This window comes from Pristiophorus japonicus, chromosome 3 (assembly GCF_044704955.1).
Source record: "Pristiophorus japonicus isolate sPriJap1 chromosome 3, sPriJap1.hap1, whole genome shotgun sequence".
Classification (NCBI taxonomy): domain Eukaryota; kingdom Metazoa; phylum Chordata; class Chondrichthyes; family Pristiophoridae; genus Pristiophorus; species Pristiophorus japonicus.
In genome coordinates, this window is record NC_091979.1 from 232,350,217 (window position 1) to 232,368,943 (window position 18,727).

The 18,727-nt window shown below is 51.1% G+C and overlaps 1 protein-coding gene across 3 annotated transcripts in view; it reads left to right on the forward strand.

Moving 5' to 3' along the window:
- Positions 1 to 18,727, forward strand: part of LOC139260163 (LIM domain-binding protein 1) — a 140,715-nt gene that overhangs the window by 40,985 nt on the left and 81,003 nt on the right. For all 3 annotated transcript variants that reach the window (XM_070876401.1, XM_070876399.1, XM_070876400.1), the window contains exon 2: positions 10,811 to 10,913. In XM_070876401.1, coding sequence (XP_070732502.1) covers positions 10,811 to 10,913 — 103 coding nt within the window. The remainder of the gene's footprint in view (positions 1 to 10,810; positions 10,914 to 18,727) is intronic.

The following is an 18,727-nucleotide window of genomic DNA, read 5'->3' on the forward strand; positions in this document are numbered from 1 at the left end:
TAACCCTTTAACTTCCCCTGCCTGCCAGGGATTAAGCTGTGATGAGAAATCTGCTTTGTGTAAAGAAGATGGTTGTTTCGGTGGCTTCTCAAGTTATATCAGGGCAGGTCAGTTTGTTCACTTTGGCTGTGAGGGGCCACTGGGATATCCCGGGGATGCTTAGGGTGCTGTGTGAATGCAAGATCGGTATTTATTCCTTTCGTACCTCTGAGCCCGCTTAGCATCAACCCTCCGGTGTGTTGGTGTTTGTGAAATAGATTTAAAACTAGCTCACGGGCCTAACCCTAACCCTAACCCTAGCTCACGGTTCGTCTCGGACGGTATCGGATCGGCCGCTGTTGTACGCAGCGCCTGATACTGACTGCAGTGGAGCTAAATATCATGGGCAGCCAATCCGATTTGTGTCACCGCTCAAGACGAATTTCTAGGCCACGGTGTTTTAAAAGAAAAATAATTGTCCGACTCTGGTTAAGGCATTCCCCCCTCCTCCTGCCTCCCCACAAAAATAATTTAAAACTTTATTTTTTGGTGAACCCTCGGCCCAGTTGTCTCCCAGAAAAAGAAAGACTTGCATTTCTTTAGCGCCTTTCACGACCACCGGACGTCTCAAAGCGCTTTACAGCCAGTGAAGTAATTTTAGAGTGTAGTCGCTGTTGTAAAATGGGAAACGCAGCAGCCAACTTGCGCACAGCAAGCTCCCACAAACAGCAATGTGATAATGACCAGATAATTTGTTTTTAGTGATGTTGATTGAGGGATAAATATTGGCCCCAGGACACTGAGGCGAACTCCCCTGCTCTTCTTCAAAATAGTGTCATGGGATCCATTACATCCACCTGAGAGGGCAGACAGGGCCTCGGTTTAACGTCCCATCTGAAAGACAGCACCTCAGGCAGTGCGGCACTCCCTCAGCATTGCATCTCCGACAGTGCAGCACTCCTTCAGTACTGCCCCTCCGACAGTGCAGCACTCCCTCAGTACTGCCACTCCGACAGTGCAGCACTCCCTCAGTACAGCCCCTCCGACAGTGCAGCACTCCCTCAGTACTGCTCCTCCAACAGTACAGTGCTCCCTCAGTACTGCACTGGGTGTGTCAGCCTGGATTATGTGCTCAAGTCACTCGAGTGAGACTTGAACCCACGACCTTGTGACTCAGAGGCGAGAGTGCTGCCCACTGAGCCACAGCTGATACATGGCAATCGGGGTCCTGTGTACGTCCTGTGTAGCCGTTTTACGTTTAAAAAGGCCCTAGCGCCTGAAGCGAGCACTCCTGGACTTTGGCGATGGCATCTGCCAGAGTGGGAGCGGGGTGGTAAGTCTTTTCCAGCGGTTTTCTAGGCATTACAGCCTCAAATCCGCCTGACAGTGCCATGATAATACCCATCGTCGTGCTTATAAAGAACTAAAAGCATGTTAATCCGCTGGTTCCTCATGTTCAAATCCCTCCATGGCCTCGCTCCTCCCTATCTCTGTCACCTCTTCCAGTCCCTACAACCCTCTGCTCCTCCAATTCTTGCCCATCCCTGATTTTCATTGCTCCACCATTGGCGGCAGTTGCCTGGGCCCCAAGCTCTGGAATTCCCTCCCTAAACCTCTTGACCTCTCCCCCTTTAAGAGATTCCTTAAAAAGAAAGAAAGACTTGCAGTTCTCTAGCTTTTACATGACTACGGGTTAAGTCTTCCTCGATTTCGAGGACTGCCTATGATGACCGGACGTCTCAAAGCGCTTTACAGCCAAATAAGTACTTTTGAGGTTGTAATGTGGGAATACCCACCTCTTTGACCAAGCTTTCGGTTATTTGCCCTAATATCTCCTTATGTGGCCCAGCATTAAATTTTGTCTGATTACTGTCCTATGAAGCACCTTGGGACGTTTTCCTACGTTAAAGGTGCTACATCAATACAAGTTGTTGTTGTTGTGGTGGTAAAGAGCCACGTGGATAAGACAGGTCACAGGTCAATCCCCGCTCTGCAGATCTCAGCCAGGCCAGGAGCCCCATGGGTCAGCAACATCACCCAGGATTTCCCAATCCTGATTACGAGGCAACAACACCTACTGAAATTGGGCGAGGATAGGATTGGCCTCAATTATAATGGCCTCCACAGCTGAACAGCCTACCAGCGAGGCTTATAGATCAATAAACGTCATGTTGGAGAGATAGAGACGGGTAGAGTGAGTTTGCTGGAAGACACAGCACCATTGAGATACATTACATCCACCTGAGGGGCAAATGGGGCCTCGGTTTAACGTCTCATCAAAATACGGGTTCTCTGAAAAAGGGGATGGAGGGTTATGCTGATAGAGTTAGATGAGGAAGGTTGGGAGGAGGCTCATGTGGAGCATAAATGCCGGCATGGACTGGTTGGGTCAAATGGCCTGTTTCTGTGCTGTATGTTCCATGTAATTCTGTGTAAATTGTTTTTTAGCTACTTGCAATATACTTACTAAAGCTGTGGCTCAGAGGATAGTACTCTCGCCTCTGAGTCAGAAGTTTGTGGTTTCCAAGGCTATTCCAGAGACTTGGCCCCATCTCTGAAAGCCATAATCCCATTGAATGGCAGAGCAGACTCGAGGGGTCAAATGGCCGACTCCTGCTCCTAATTCTTATGTTCTTATGAGGTGGTGAAAGATGCCATATAAATGCAAGTCTTTTTTTTTGATGGGCCAGGTTAGATTTATTCTGTAATTTGTGCTTAGGATATGCCTGGGCAAAATTCTACATTGTTGTGGAGAAGGCAGTGGCCTAGCTGGAACAGCTTGGTTGGGGGCGGGGGTGGGGGGCAGTTACTTCTTCACTACAGCTGGATGTTGTTGGGTCCTATCTCCTTCACTGTGTTCAGTGCACTCAGCCGCTTCTTAACGTAACGTAACATGAACTGATTTGGCTGGACACTGGTATCCATGAACATAGGGCCCTCAGGAGGGAGCTAAGTAACAGCATCCACTTAGCACTGTTAGCATTGACTATCCATAGACTGGCATCTAACTGGCAGTGGCAAGCTACCGTGGACGCTCATTCGAATGACTGGTATGGAAATGGGATAATGTCTCGCTGGTTTAAACAAGGGATACTTGTCTGAGGTGAGTAGTGTATGGGGAACTTTACTCTGTATCTAACCCATGATGTACCTGAACTGGGAGTGTTTGATGGAATAGTATAGAGGGAGCTTTACTCTGTATCTAACCCGTGTTGTACCTGCCCTGGGAGTGTTTGATGGGACATTGCAGAGGGAGCTTTACTCTGTGGGAGTGCTTGATAGTGGATGTAACATATGAAGAACATTTTGCTGACATATCTGATCTTGCACAGAAAAGGCCATTCGGTCCAACCAGTCCATGCCGGCGTTTAAGTTCCATTCGAGCCTCCTCCCATCTTTCCTCATCTAAATCTATCAGCATAACCCTCTATTCCCTTCTCCCTCATATGCTTGTCTAGCCTCCCATTAACTGCATCTATACTATTCACTTCAACCACTCCCTGTGGTAGCAAGTTCCACATTCTCATCACTCTTTGGGTAAAGAAGTTTCTTCTGAATTCACTATTGGATTATTTGGTGACTATCTTATATAAGAACATAAGAACATAAGAAATAGGAGCAGGAGAAGGCCATATGACCCCTCGAGGCTGCTGCGCCATTTAATACTATCATGGCTGATCCAATCATGGACTCAGGTCCACTTCCCTGCCCGCTCTCCATAACCCCTTATTCCCTTAACGTTTAAGAAACTCTCTATTTCTGTCTTAAATTTATTCAATGTCCCAGCTTCCACAGCTCTCTGAGGCAGCAAATTCTACAGATCCACAACCCTCTGAGAGAAGAAATTTCTCCTCATCTCAGTTTTAAATGGGCGGCCCTTTATTCTAAGATTATGCCCTCTAGTTCTAGTCTCCCCTATCAGCGGATGGCCTCTAGTTTTGCTCTTCCCCACAAGTGGAAACATTCTCTCTGCATCCGCTCTATCAAAATCTTTCATCATTTTAAAGACCTCTATTAGGCCTCAGCCTTCATTTTTCAAGAGAAAAGAGAGCCAGCCTGTTCATCCTTTCCTGATATGTATACCCTTGCATATCTGGGTATCATCCTTGCAGAACTTCTCTGCACCTACTCCAGTGCCTCTATATCCTTTTTATAATATGGCGACCAGAACTATACGCAGTACTCCAAGTGTGGCTAACCAAGGTTCGATACAGGTTTAGCATAGCTTCCCTACTTTTCAATTGTATACCTCTAGGAATAAACCCTAGTGCTTGGTTTGCTTTTTTATGGCCTTGCTATCCTGTATCACAACTTTTAATGATTTGTGTATTGGTACTCTGAGATGCCTTTGTTCCTCTACCCCACCCAGACTCTCACCCTCCAAGTGACCTTCCTATTCTTCCTACCAAAATGTAATACCTCACATTTATCTGTGTTGAACATTTGCCAATTTCTGCCCATTCTACAAGTTTATTAATGTCCTCCTGTAATTTGTTGCAGTCGTCCTCAGTATTGACTATCCCCCCAATTTGGTGTTCTCCGCAAATTTAGAAATTGTGTTTTTGATTCCAAACAAAAACAACAACTTGTATTTATAAAGCGCCATTAATGTAGTAAAACTTCCCAAGGCGCTTAACAGGAGTGTTTTAAGACAAATAAATTTGACACCGAGCCACATAAGAAGAAATTACAGCAGATGACCAACAGCTTGGTTGAAGAGGTCTGTTTTAAGGAGCGTCTTAAAGGAGGAAAGAGATGTAGAGAGGCGTAGAGGTTTAGGGAGGGAGTTCCGGAGCTTGGGGCCCAAACAGCTGAAGGCATGACCACCAGGGCTGCTCAAGAGGGCAGAATTTTAGGAGTGCAGAATCTCGGGGGCGGAGTTGTGAGGTTGGAGGTTGGAGGGGATTACAGAGATAGGGAGGGGCGAGGCCATGGAGGCATTTGTAAACAAGGTTGAGAATTTTCAAATCGAGACGTTGCTTAACCGGGAGCCAATGTAGGTCAGCGAGCACCAAGGGGTGATGGGTGAGCAGGACTTGGTGCGAGTTAGGACACGGGCTGCCGAGTTTTGGATGAGCTCAAGTTTACGTAGGGTAGAATGTGGGAGGCCAGCCAGGAGTGCGTTGGAGTAGTCAAGTCTAGAGGTAACAAAGGCATGGATGAGGGTTTCAGCAGCAGATGAGCTGAGGTAGGGGCGGAGACGGGAAATGTTATGGAGGTGGAAATAGGCGGTCTTAGTGATGGCACGGAAGCTCATTTCAGTGTCAAGTATGACATCTAGGTTGCGAACAATCTGGTTCATCCTCAGACAGTTGCTAGGGAGAGGGATGAAGTCGGTGGTGGCTAGAGAGCACAGTTTGTGGCACGGACCGAAGACAATGGCTTCGGTCTTCCCAATATTTAATTGAAGAAAATTGCTGCTCATCCAGTACTGGATGTCGGACAAGCAGTCTTGACAATTTAGAGACCGTGGAGGGGTTGAAAAAAGTGGTGGTGAGATAGAGCTGGGTGTCGTCAGTGTACATGTGGAAACTGAAACCGCATTTCGGATGATGTCGCCAAAGTCCAAATCATTAATATAAATTGTGAACAACAGTGGTCCAAGCTTTGATCCTTGTGGAACACCACTACTCACCTTCTGCCACTGTGAATAGCTACCCTTTTACCCCTACTCTCTGCTTTCTGTCTTGAAACCAGCGAGCTATCCATTCTGCTACTTGTCCCCTGACTCTGCACTCTCTGACCTTGTTCATCAGTCATTTATGGGGTACCTTATTGAAGGCTTTTTGAAAATCTAGATGCCTTACCATTGTCTACTCTCTTGCAAGTCAGGAATTTTGCGTGGCTCCAGAACTTGTTTAATAGGTCCAGTATCTCTCTCGCTTGTACGTGTCTCAGAATGTGAAACAATCCAAGCTGATCATGGTTGACAGTGGCTGAGTGAAAAGGAGTGATAATACAGACATAGGTGAGTCTGTCGCACATGATTCCGAGGCAGTGCGATGCTAATCAGACTACCTGGATTTTGAGATCACAGGCACAACCAATCTATGGATGATGTATATATGGACTTCCAGAAGACACTTGATAAGGTTCCTCAAAAATGATTATTATCGAAAATAAAAGCGCATGTAATTGGAAGTAAACTTGCAATATGGATTGGTAATTGGTTGGAAGATAAGAGAAAGAGAGCACGGAGAAAGGGTTCATTCTTCGATTGTTTGGATGTGACAAGTCGTGTTCCTCAGGGATCTGTACTGTGGCCTCAGCTTTTCACCATAAATATCAATGACTTGGATGAAGGAATAGAGAGTTGTATATCCAAGTTTGCAGATGACACTAAGTCAGCAGAGAATGGGTCTGGAACCTGTGCCGCCCCCACCCGGCCTTGATCTGTCAGGCACAGTACCATGTTGGTGTGTTTGCCCATGGTGCAATCAGAGGAACATTGAACAGGAGGAGGCCATTCAGCCCCTCGAACCTGTTCCTCCATTCACTTAGATCATGGATGATCTGTATCTCAACTCCATTTACTCACTTTTTCTCTGCACCTAATTGATCTCAGTCTTAAAAGCTCCACTGGAATCTCTGCATCCGCAGCTTTTTACGGAGAGAGTTCCAGATTTCCACTACCCTCGGCGTGAACATTTTCTTCCTGATTTCACTGTTGAATGGCTTAGCCCTAATTTTAAGATTGTGCCCCCTTGTCCTGGATTCCTATGGCACAGACAAAATGAGCCGAATTACCTCCTTCTGTGCTGTATCATTCTATGAATTGACCTCACAATGTGGATAGGCGCTATTAGGAACAGAGGAACAGGGGTAGGCCATTCAGCCCCTCGAGCCTGCTCTGCCAATCAATGAGGTCATGGCAGATCAATATCCTAACTCCATCCATCCATCTGCATTGGTGCCATATCCGTTCATACCCTTGTCTAGCAAAGATCTAGTGATCTCAGATTTTACATCTACTGCCAGCATCTATTGCTTTTTGTGGGACAGAGTTCCATACTTCGACAACTCTTTGCGTGAAGAATTGTTTCCTAAGTTCTCTCCTGAACAGCCCGGCTCTGATTTTAAGGCCATGTCCCCCTTGTCCTAGACTTCCCCACCAGTGGAAAAAGTTTCTCTCTATCTATCCCATCAATTCCTTTCAAAATCCTAAAACAACCTCAATCAAATCACTCCCTTAACCTTATATATTCCAGGGAATGCGAGCCGAGTTTATATAATTCTTACAGGGTTTGACAGGGTAGATACAGGGAGGTTGCTTCCCTCTGGCTGGGGAGTCTAGAACCAGGGCTCACAGTCTCAGAATAAGGGGTCAGCCATTTAGGACTGAGATGAGGAGGAATTTCTTCACTCAAAGGGTTGTGAATCTTTGGAATTCTCTACCCCAGAGGGCTGTGGATGATCAGTCGTTGAGTATATTCAAGATAGAAATCGATAGGATTTTGGATAATGCAGGAATCAAAGGATAGGCGAATAGTGAGGGAAGATGGCGTTAAGGTAGAAGATCAGCCATGATCTTATTGAATGGCGGAGTAGGCTCAAAGGGCCGAATGGCCGACTTCTGCTTCTATTTCTTCTGTTCTTATGTAATCTCTCCTCATAATCCAACCCTTGGAGCCCTGGTAACATTCTGGTGAATCTGCGCTGAAGAACGGTAGCATAGTGGTTATGTTATTGGACTAGTAATCAAACAACAACAACTTGTACAGGTTGAACCTCCCTTATCCGGAACCCTCGGGATCTGGCCTGTTCTGGATAAGGGATTTTTCCGGACAAGGGGTGGTCACGTTAAATTGGATGGTACAGGTACTGCGCAAGGGGATATCGGGGCTGGCTGACTTGGGGCTGGGTGTGCGGCAGAGAGATCATGGTTGGCGGGGCGGGGGGAGAGCGGTGGATCGCAGGGTCAGGCCAGCGATTGCAGGAGTCGGCAGTGAGGAAGAACTTCAATTTGTTCATGTCGGAGCGGCTGGGAATGGTTCTGGACGAGGGGTGGTTCCGGATAAGGGAGTTCTGGATAAGTGAGGTTCAACCTGTATTTATATAGCGCCTTTAACATAGTAAAATACCCCAAGGCGCTTCACAGGAATATTATAAGACAAAAAAAATGACACCGAGCCACATAAGGAGAAATTACGACAGGTGACCAAAAGCTTGGTCAAAGAGGTAGGTTTTAAGGAGCGTCTTAAAGGAAGAAAGAGAGGCGGAGAGGTTTAGGGAGGGAGTTCCAGAGCTTGGGGCCCAGGCAACAGAAGGCACGGCCATCGATGGTTGAGCAATTATAATCAGGGATGCTCGAGGGCAGAATTAGAGGATTGTAGGTATCCTGACGAGTGGGGTGGGGGGGGGAGGGGGGTTTCTAGAGCTGGAGGAGATTACAGAGATAGGGAGGAACGAGGCCATGGAGGGATTTGAAAACAAGGATGAGAATTTTGAAATCGAGGCGTTGCTTAACCGAGAGCCAATGTAGATCAGCGAACACAGGGGTGATGGATGAACAGGTAGAATGTGGGAGGCCAGCCAGGAGTGCGTTGAAATAGTCAAGTCTAGAGGTAACAAGGACATGGATGTGGGTTTCAGCAGCGGATGAGCTGAGGCAAGGGCGGAGAGGGGCGATGTTGTGCAGGTAGAAATTAGCAATTTTAGTTATGTCGTGGTGATGTGGTCAGAAGCTCATTTCACAGTCAAATATGACACCAAAGTTGCGAACAGTGTGGTTCCGCCTCAGAAAGCTGCTGGGGAGAGGGATGGAGTCAGTGACAAGGGAACAGAGTTTGTGCTGGTGACTCAAAACAATGGCTTCGGTCTTCCCAATATTTAATTGGAGAAATTTTCTGCTCATCCAGAACTGGATGTCAGAGAAGCAGTCTGACAACTTAGAGACCGAGGAGGGATCGAGAGAAGTGGTAGTGAGATAGAGCTGGGTGTCAGCAGCGTACATGTGGAAACTGACGCTGTGTTTTCGGATGCTGTCGCCGAGGGGCAGCATGTAGGTGAGAAATAGGAGGGGTCCAAGGATAGATCCTTGGGGGACACCAGAGGTAACGATGTGGGAGTGGGAAGAGAAGTAGTTGCAGCTGATTCTCTGGCTACGATTAGGTAGATAGGAATGGAACCAGGCGAGCGCAGTCCCACCCAGCTGGACGATGGTGGAGAGGCGTTGGAGGAGGATGGAGTGGTTAACCGTGTCAAAGGCTGCAGACAAGTCAAGAAGGACGAGGAGGGATAGTTTACCTTTGTCACAATCACCAAGGATATTATGTGTGACTTTGATAAGGGCCGTTTCAGTACTGTGCAGGGGCGGAAACCTGAATGGAGGGATTCAAAGATGGAGTTATGGGAAAGATGGACATGGATTTGAAAGTTGACAACACATTCAATAACTTTGGAGAGGAAAGGCAGGTTGGAGATGGGGCAGTAATTTGCAAGGATGGAGGGGTCTATATGTGACTCCAGTCCCACAGCAATGTGGTTGATTCTTAACTGCCCTCTGAAATGGCGTAGCAGTTTATACCTAACTGCTATAAGAAACAATAATAAGAATAAAATCGGACACACCACCCAGCATCAACCTCGGCACCAGCTTCGGACACGACAAAAGCACACCTAGCCCAGTCGACCCTGCAAAGTCACAGTCATACAGAATCAGATCTTTCAGCCAATGTCCCAGACTCCTCCAACACCATCCCTGGGTATTTCCTGTCCCACCGGCAGGATAAACCCACCAGTGGTATACAGTCGGGAGGGTGTGGTCCTGGGAGTCCTCAACATTGAATCCGGACCTCATGAAGTCTCGTGGCTTCAAGTCAAGCATGGGCAGAGAAACCTCCTGCTGATTACCACCTACTGTCCTCTCTCAGCTGATGATCTGTACTCCTCCATGTTTAACACTACTTGGAAGAAGCAGTGAGAGTAGCAAGGACACAGATTGTATTCTGGGTGGGGACTTCAATATCCATCATCAAGAGTGGCTCGGTAGCATCACTACTGACCGAGCTGGCCGAGTCCTGAAGGACATAGCTGCCAGACTGGGCCTGCAGCAGGTGGTGAGAGAACCAACACAAGGGAACAACCGACTTGACCTCATCCTCACCAATGTACCTGTTGCAGATGCACCTGTCCATGACAGCATTGGTAGCAGTGACCACCACACAGTCATTGTGGAGACGAAGTCCCGTCTTCACACTGAGGACACCCTCCATTGTGTTGTGTGGTGGCACTGCTTCCGTGCTAAATGGGATAGATTGAGAACAGATCTAGCAGCTCAAAACTGGGCATCCATGAGGCTCTGTGAGCCATCAGAAGCAGCAGAATTGTATTCCATCACAACCTGTAACCGCATGGCCCGGCATAGCCCTCACTCTACCATTACCATCAAGCCGAGCGACCAACCCTGGTTCAATGAGGAGTGTGGAAGAGCATGCCAGGAGCAGCACCACATGTACCTAAAAATGAGATGCCAACCTGTCAATTTCCTGGAACTCCCTCCCTAACAGCACTGTGGGAGCTCCTTCACCACATGGACTGCAGCGGTTCAAGAAGGCGGTTCAACCATCACCTTCTCAAGGGGCAATTAGGGATGGGCAATAAATGCTGGCCTTGCCAGCGACGCCCAGATTCCAGGAACAAATTTTAAAAAATTCCTTCCAAGGAAAATATCACAGCCGGGGGTGAAGTGGGAGAGAAATTGAGTCCAACTTAAACAACTGATGACTGGGTGGGGGAAGGGGGAGATGGTGGCGAGGAATACAGTTTTCATTCCTGTGACGTGTTTACATATCCATGTCTGTGTTTATCTTTATCTGTCCTCTCCTTCCAGGGTGTTCGTCGAAGTCCTTCAAACTGTACTCGCCGAAGGAACCTCCTAACGGCAACGCATTTCCCCCCTACCACCCAGGCAGCATGCTGGATCGTGATGTCGGGTAAGTGTGCCAGCCACGGGATGCCCCTGGAACAGATGAGCGCTCGATGGTGGTTTCTTTCATTCACAACCAATCACTGTAGCAGTTGCTGCTGACTCGGCCTGGCCTGACTTCAAGCTCTTCCCCTTAGGCGCCAACCATCTCCTGAACCTCACCAAAGAGGTCTCACAGCAACCCCACTACAGCCATCGCAAAACTAGAAACCCTCACTGGGGTATGGGTCCCACACACACTAACTCTCTCTGGGGTATGGGTCCCACACACACTGACTCTCACTGGGGTACGGGTCCCACATACACTGACTCTCACTGGGGTACGGGTCCCACACACACTGACTCTCACCGGGGTACGGGTCCCACAATCACTGACTCTCACTGGGGTATGGGTCCCACACACACTGACTCTCACTGGGGTATGGGTCCCACACACACTGACTCTCACTGGGGTATGGGTCCCACACACACTGACTCTCACCGGGGTACGGGTCCCACAATCACTGACTCTCACTGGGGTATGGGTCCCACACACACTGACTCTCACTGGGGTATGGGTCCCACACACTGACACTCACTGGTTACGGGTCCCACACACACTGACTCTCACTGGGGTACGGGTCCCACACACACACTGACTCTCACTGGGGTACGGGTCCCACACACACCGACTCTCACTGGGGTATGGGTCCCACACATACTGACTCTCACTGGGGTATGGGTCACACACACAGACTCTCACTGGGGTATGGGTCCCACACACACTGACTCTCACTGGGATACGGGTCCCAAACACACGGACTCTCACTGGGGTACGGATCCCACATACACTGACTCTCACTGGGGTATGGGTTCCATACACACAGACTCTCACTGGGGTACGGCTCCCACACACACTGACTCTCACTGGGGTATGGGTCCCACACACACTGACTCTCACTGAGGTACAGGTCCCACACACACTGATTCTCACTGGGGTACATGTCCCACACACACACTGACTCTCACTGGGGTACCGGGCCCATACACACCGACTCGCGCTAGGGTACGGGTCCCACACACGCTACTCTCACTAGGATACGGGTCCCACACACACTGACTCTCACTGGGGTACAGGTCCAACACACACTGACTCTCACTGGGGTATGGGTCCCACACACACTGACTCTCACTTGGGTACGAGTCCCACACACACTGACACTCACTGGGGTACGGGTCCCACACATACTGACTCTCACTGGGGTACGGGTCCCACATACACTGATTCTCACTGGTGTACGGGTCACACACACTCAGACTCTCAATGGGGTACAGGTCCCACGCACACAAAGTCTCTCACTGGGGTACGGGTCCCACGCACACTGACTCTCACTGGGGTACATGCTCACACGCACACTGACTCTCACTGGGGTACATGCTCACACACACACTGACTCTCACTCGGGTACGGGTCCCACACACACTGAATCTCATTTGGGTACAGGTTCCACATACACTGACTCTCACTAGGGTACGAATCCCACACACATGGATTCTTACTGGGGTACGGGTCCCACACACAGATTCTCACTGATTTATGGGTGACACATACACTGACTCTCACTGGGGTACGGGTCCCACACACACTGACTCTCACCAGGGTATGGGTCCCACACACACTGCCTCTCACTGGGGTACGGGTCCCATATACACTGACTCTCACTGGGGTACGGGTCCCATGCACACTGACTCTCACTGGGGGACATGTCCCACACACACACTGAAACACTGTGGTACGGGTCACACACATACAGACTCTCACTGGGGTACATGTCCCACGCAGACACTGACATACTGGGGTACGGGTCCCACATACACACTGACTCTCACTGGGATACGGGTCCCACACACATGCACTCCCACTGGAGTACTGGTCCCACACACACTGACTCGCACTGGGGTACAGGTCCCACACACACTGACTCTCACTGGGGCACGGGTCCCACACTCACTGACTCTCACTGGGGTACGGGTCCCACATACACTGACTCTCACTGGTGTACGGGTCACACACACTCAGACTCTCACTGGGGTACAGGTCCCACGCACACAAAGTCTCTCACTGGGGTACGGGTCCCACACACACTGACTCTCACTGGGGTACATGCCCACACACACACTGACTCTCACTGGGGTACGGGTCCCACACACACTGAATCTCATTTGGGTACAGGTTCCACATACACTGACTCTCACTAGGGTACGAATCCCACACACAAGGATTCTCACTGATTTATGGGTCACACACACACTGACTCTCACTGGGGTATGGGTCCCACACATACACTGACTCTCACTGGGGTAAGGGTCCCACACACAGTGACTCTCACTGGAGTATGGGTCCCACACACACTGCTTCTCACTGGCGTATGGGTCCCACACACATGGACTCTCACTGGGGTACGGGTCCCACACATATACTGACTCTCAATGCGGTACGGGTCCCACACACACTGACACTCACTGGGGTATGGGTCCCACATACACTGACTCTCACTGGGGTATGGGTCACACACACTGAAACTCTCACTGGGGTACGGTTCCCATATACACTGACTCTCACTGGGGTATGGGTCCCAAGCACACTGGGGTACGGGTCCCATATACACTGACTCTCACTGGGGTACGGGTCCCACACACACTGACTCTCACTGGGTACGGGTCCCACACACACTGACTCTCACTGGGTACGGGTCCCACACACACTGACTCTCACTGGGATACCGGTCCCACACACACTGACTCTCACTGGGGTACGGGACCCACGCACACTGACTCTCACTGGGGTAAGGAACCCACGCACACTGACTCTCACTGGGGTATGATTCCCACACACACTGACTCTCACTGGGTACGGGTCGCACACCCACTGACTCTCACTGGGGTACGGGACCCACGCACACTGACTCTCACTGGGGTATGATTCCCACACACACTGACTCTCAATGGGGTGCGTGTCCCACACACACTGACTGTAATTTGGGTACGATTCCCACTCACACATTGACTCTCACTGGGGTACGGGTCCCACACACACTGACTCTCAATAGGGTACGGGTCTCACACACTCTGACGCTCACATCGGTATGGGTCCCACACACACACTGACTCTCACTGGGATACCGGTCCCACACACACTGACTCTCACTGGGGTACGGGTCCCACATATACTGACTCTCACTGGGGTACGGGTCTCACACACAAACTGTCTCTCACTGGGGTACGGGTCACACACACATTGACTCTCACTGGGCTATCGGTCCCACACACACTGACTGTCACTGTGGTACGGATCCCACACACACTGACTCTCACTTGGGTACATGTCCCACACACACACTGACTCTCACTGGGGTACGGGTCCCACACACACTGACTGTCACTGGGGTTTGGGTCCCACATATACTGATTCTCACTCGGGTACGGGTCCCACGCACACTGACTCTCACTGGGGTACAGGTCCCACACACACACTGACTCTCACTGGGGTACAGGTCCCACACACACTGACTCTCACTGGGCCATCGGTCCCACACACATGCTGACTCTCACTGGGGAGCAGATCCCACACACACTGACTCTCACTTGTGCACAAATCCCACACACACTGATGCTCATTGGGGTATGGGTCCCACACACACTGACTCTCACTGGGGTACGGGTCCCACACACATGAACTCTCACTGGGGTATGGGTCCCACACACACTGACTCTCACTGGGGTACCGGTCCCACATATACTGACTCTCACTGGGGTACGGGTCCCACACACACTGACTGTCACTGGGGTTTGGGTCCAACATATACTGATTCTCACTCGGATACGGGTCCCACACACACTGACACTCAATGGGGTACGGGTCCCACACACACTGACTCTCACTGGGTACATGTCCCACGCAGACACTGACACAGTGGGGTACGGGTCCCACATACACACACACTGACTCTCACTGGGATACGGGACCCACACACACTGACACTCAATGGGGTACGGGTTCCATGTATACTGACTCTCACTTGGGTACGGGTCCCACAAACATGGACTCCCACTGGGGTACTGGTCCCACATATACTGACTCTCACTGGGGTACGTGTCCCACACACACTGACTCTCACTGGGGTACGGGTCCCACATATACTGACTCTCACTGGGGTACGTGTCCCACACACACTGACTCTCACTGGGGTACGTGTCCCACACACACTGACTCTCACTGGGGTACGGGTCCCACATATACTGACTCTCACTGGGGTATGGGTCCCATACACACTGACTCTCACTCGGGTACGGGTCACAAACACACTGACATTCACTGGGGTACGTGTCCCACACACACTAACTCTCACTGGGGTACAGGTCCCACATATACTGACTCTCACTGGGGTACGGGTCCCACGCACACTGACTCTCACTGGGGTACGGGTCCCACACACACTGACTCTCACTGGGGTACAGGTCCCACGCACACAAAGTCTCTCACTGGGGTATGGGTCCCACGCACACTGACTCTCACTGGGGTACGGGTCCCACACACACTGACTCTCACTGGGGTACGGGTCCCACACACACTGACTCTCACTTGGGTACGGGTCCCACACACACTGACACTCAATGGGGTACGGGTCACACACACTCAGACTCTCACTGGGGTATGGGTCCCACATATACTGACTCTCACTGGGATACGGGTCCCACTCACACACTAACTCTCACTGGGGTACGGATCCCACACACACTGACTCTCACTCGGGTACAAGTCCCACACACACTGACTCTCACTGGGGAACAGATCCCACACACACTGACTTTCACTTGGGCACAAATCCCACACACACTGATGCTCATTGGGGTATGGGTCCCACACACACAGACTCTCACTGGGGTACGGGTCCCACACACACTGACTCTCACTGGGGTACATGTCCCACACACACACTGACTCTCACTGGAGTACCGGTCTCACACACACCAACTCGCGCTGGGGTACGAGTCCCACACACATGAACTCTCACTGTGGTACGGGTCACACACACACAGAATCTCACTTGGGTATGTGTCCCACACACACATTGACTCTCACTGGGGTACGGGTTCCACGCCCACTGACTCTCAATAGGGTACATGTCCCACACACAAACTGACTCTCACTGGGGTACGGGTTCCACATACAGTGACTTTCACTGGGGTACGGATCCCACACACTTGTCCTCTCACTGGGGTACAGGTCCCACACACACTGACTCTCACTGGGGTATGGGTCCCACACACACTGACTCTCATTTGGGTACGGGTCCCACACACACTGACTCTCACTGGGGTACGGGTCCCACACACATTGACTCTTACTGGGGTACGGGTCCCACATATACTGACTCTCACTGGGGTACGGTTCCCACTCACACACTGACTCTCACTGGGGTATGGGTCCCACACACACTGACTCTCACTGGGGTATGGGTCCCACACACACTGACTCTCGCTGATCTATGGGTCACACAAAAAACTGACTCTCATTGGGGTACGGGTCCCACACACACCGACTCTCACTGGGGTACTGGTCCTACACACACTGACTCTCACTGGGGTACGTGTCACACACACTCAAACTCTCACTGGGGTCCGGGTGCCACACACACACCGACTCTCACTGGGGTGCAAGTCCCACACACACTGACTCTCATTTGGGTACGGATTCCACATACATTGACTCTCACTGGGGTACGGGTCCCACACACACACTGTCTCTCACTGGGGTACGGGTCACACACACACTGACTCTCACTGGGGTACGTGTCCCACACACACTGACTCTCACTGGGGTACGGGTCCCACACACATTGACTCTCACTGGGCTATCGGTCCCACACACACTGACTCTCACTGGGGAACAGATCCCATACACACTGACTCTCACTTGGGCACAAATCCCACACACACTGATGCTCATTGGGGTATGGGTCCCACACACACTGACTCTCACTGTGGTACGGAGCCCACACACACTGACTCTCACTTGCGTACATGTCCCACACACACACTGACTCTCAATGGGGTACGGGTCCCACACACACTGACTGTCACTGGGGTTTGGCTCCCACATATACTGATTCTCACTCGGGTATGGGTCCCACGCACACTGACTCTCACTGGGGTACAGGTCCCACACACACACTGACTCTCACTGGGGTACAGGTCCCACACACACTGACTCTCACTGGGCCATCGGTCCTACACACATGCTGACTCTCACTGGGGAGCAGATCCCACACACACTGACTCTCACTTGTGCACAAATCCCACACACACTGATGCTCATTGGGGTATGGGTCCCACACACACTGACTCTCACTGGGGTACGGGTCCCACACACATGAACTCTCACTGGGGTATGGGTCCCACACACACTGACTCTCACTGGGGTACCGGTCCCACATATACTGACTCTCACTGGGGTACGGGTCCCACACACACTGACTGTCACTGGGGTATGGGTCCCACACACACTGACTCTCACTGGGGTTTGGGTCCCACACACACTGACTCTCACTCGGATACGGGTCCCACACACACTGACACTCAATGGGGTACGGGTCCCACACACACTGACTCTCACTGGGTACATGTCCCACGCAGACACTGACACACTGGGGTACGGGTCCCATATACACACACACTGACTCTCACTGGGATACGGGTCCCACACACACTGACACTCACTGGGGTATGGGTTCCACGTGTACTGACTCTCACTTGGGTACGGGTCCCACAAACATGGACTCCCACTGGGGTACTGGTCCCACACACACTGACTCGCACTGGGGTACAGGTCCCACACACACTGACTCTCACTGGGGTACGTGTCCCACACACACTGACTCTCACTGGGGTACGGGTCCCACATATACTGACTCTCACTGGGGTACGTGTCCCACACACACTGACTCTCACTGGGGTACGTGTCCCACACACACTGACTCTCACTGGGGTACGGGTCCCACATATACTGACTCTCACTCGGGTATGGGTCCCACACACACTGACTCTCACTCGGGTATGGGTCACAAACACACTGACATTCACTGGGGTACGTGTCCCACACACACTAACTCTCACTGGGGTACGGGTCCCACACACACTGACTCTCACTGGGGTACGGGTCCCACACACACTGACTCTCACTGGGGTACATGTCCCACACACACACTGACTCTCACTGAGGTACCGGTCCGACACACACCGACTCGCGCTGGGGTATGGGTCCCACACACATGAACTCTCACTGGGGTACGGATCCCACACACACTGACTCTCACTTGGGTATGGGTCCCACACACACTGACTCTCACTGGGGTACGGATCCCACACACACTGACTCTCACTGGAGTACGGGTCCCACACACACTGACTCTCACTGGGGTACGGGTCACACACACTCAGACTCTCACTGGGGTACAGGTCCCACGCACACAAAGTCTCTCACTGGGGTACGGATCACACGCACACTGACTCTCACTGGGGTACGGGTCACACACACACTGTCATTCACTGGGGTACGTGTGCCACACACACTGACTCTCACTGGGGTACCAGTCCCACATATACTGACTCTCACTGGGGTACGGGTCCCACTCTCACACTGACTCTCACTGGGGTACGGGTCCCACACATACTGACCGTCACTGGGGTTTGTGTCCCACATATACTGACTCTCACTCGGGTACTGGTCCCACGCACACTGACTCTCACTGGGGTATGGGTCCCACACACACACTGACTCTC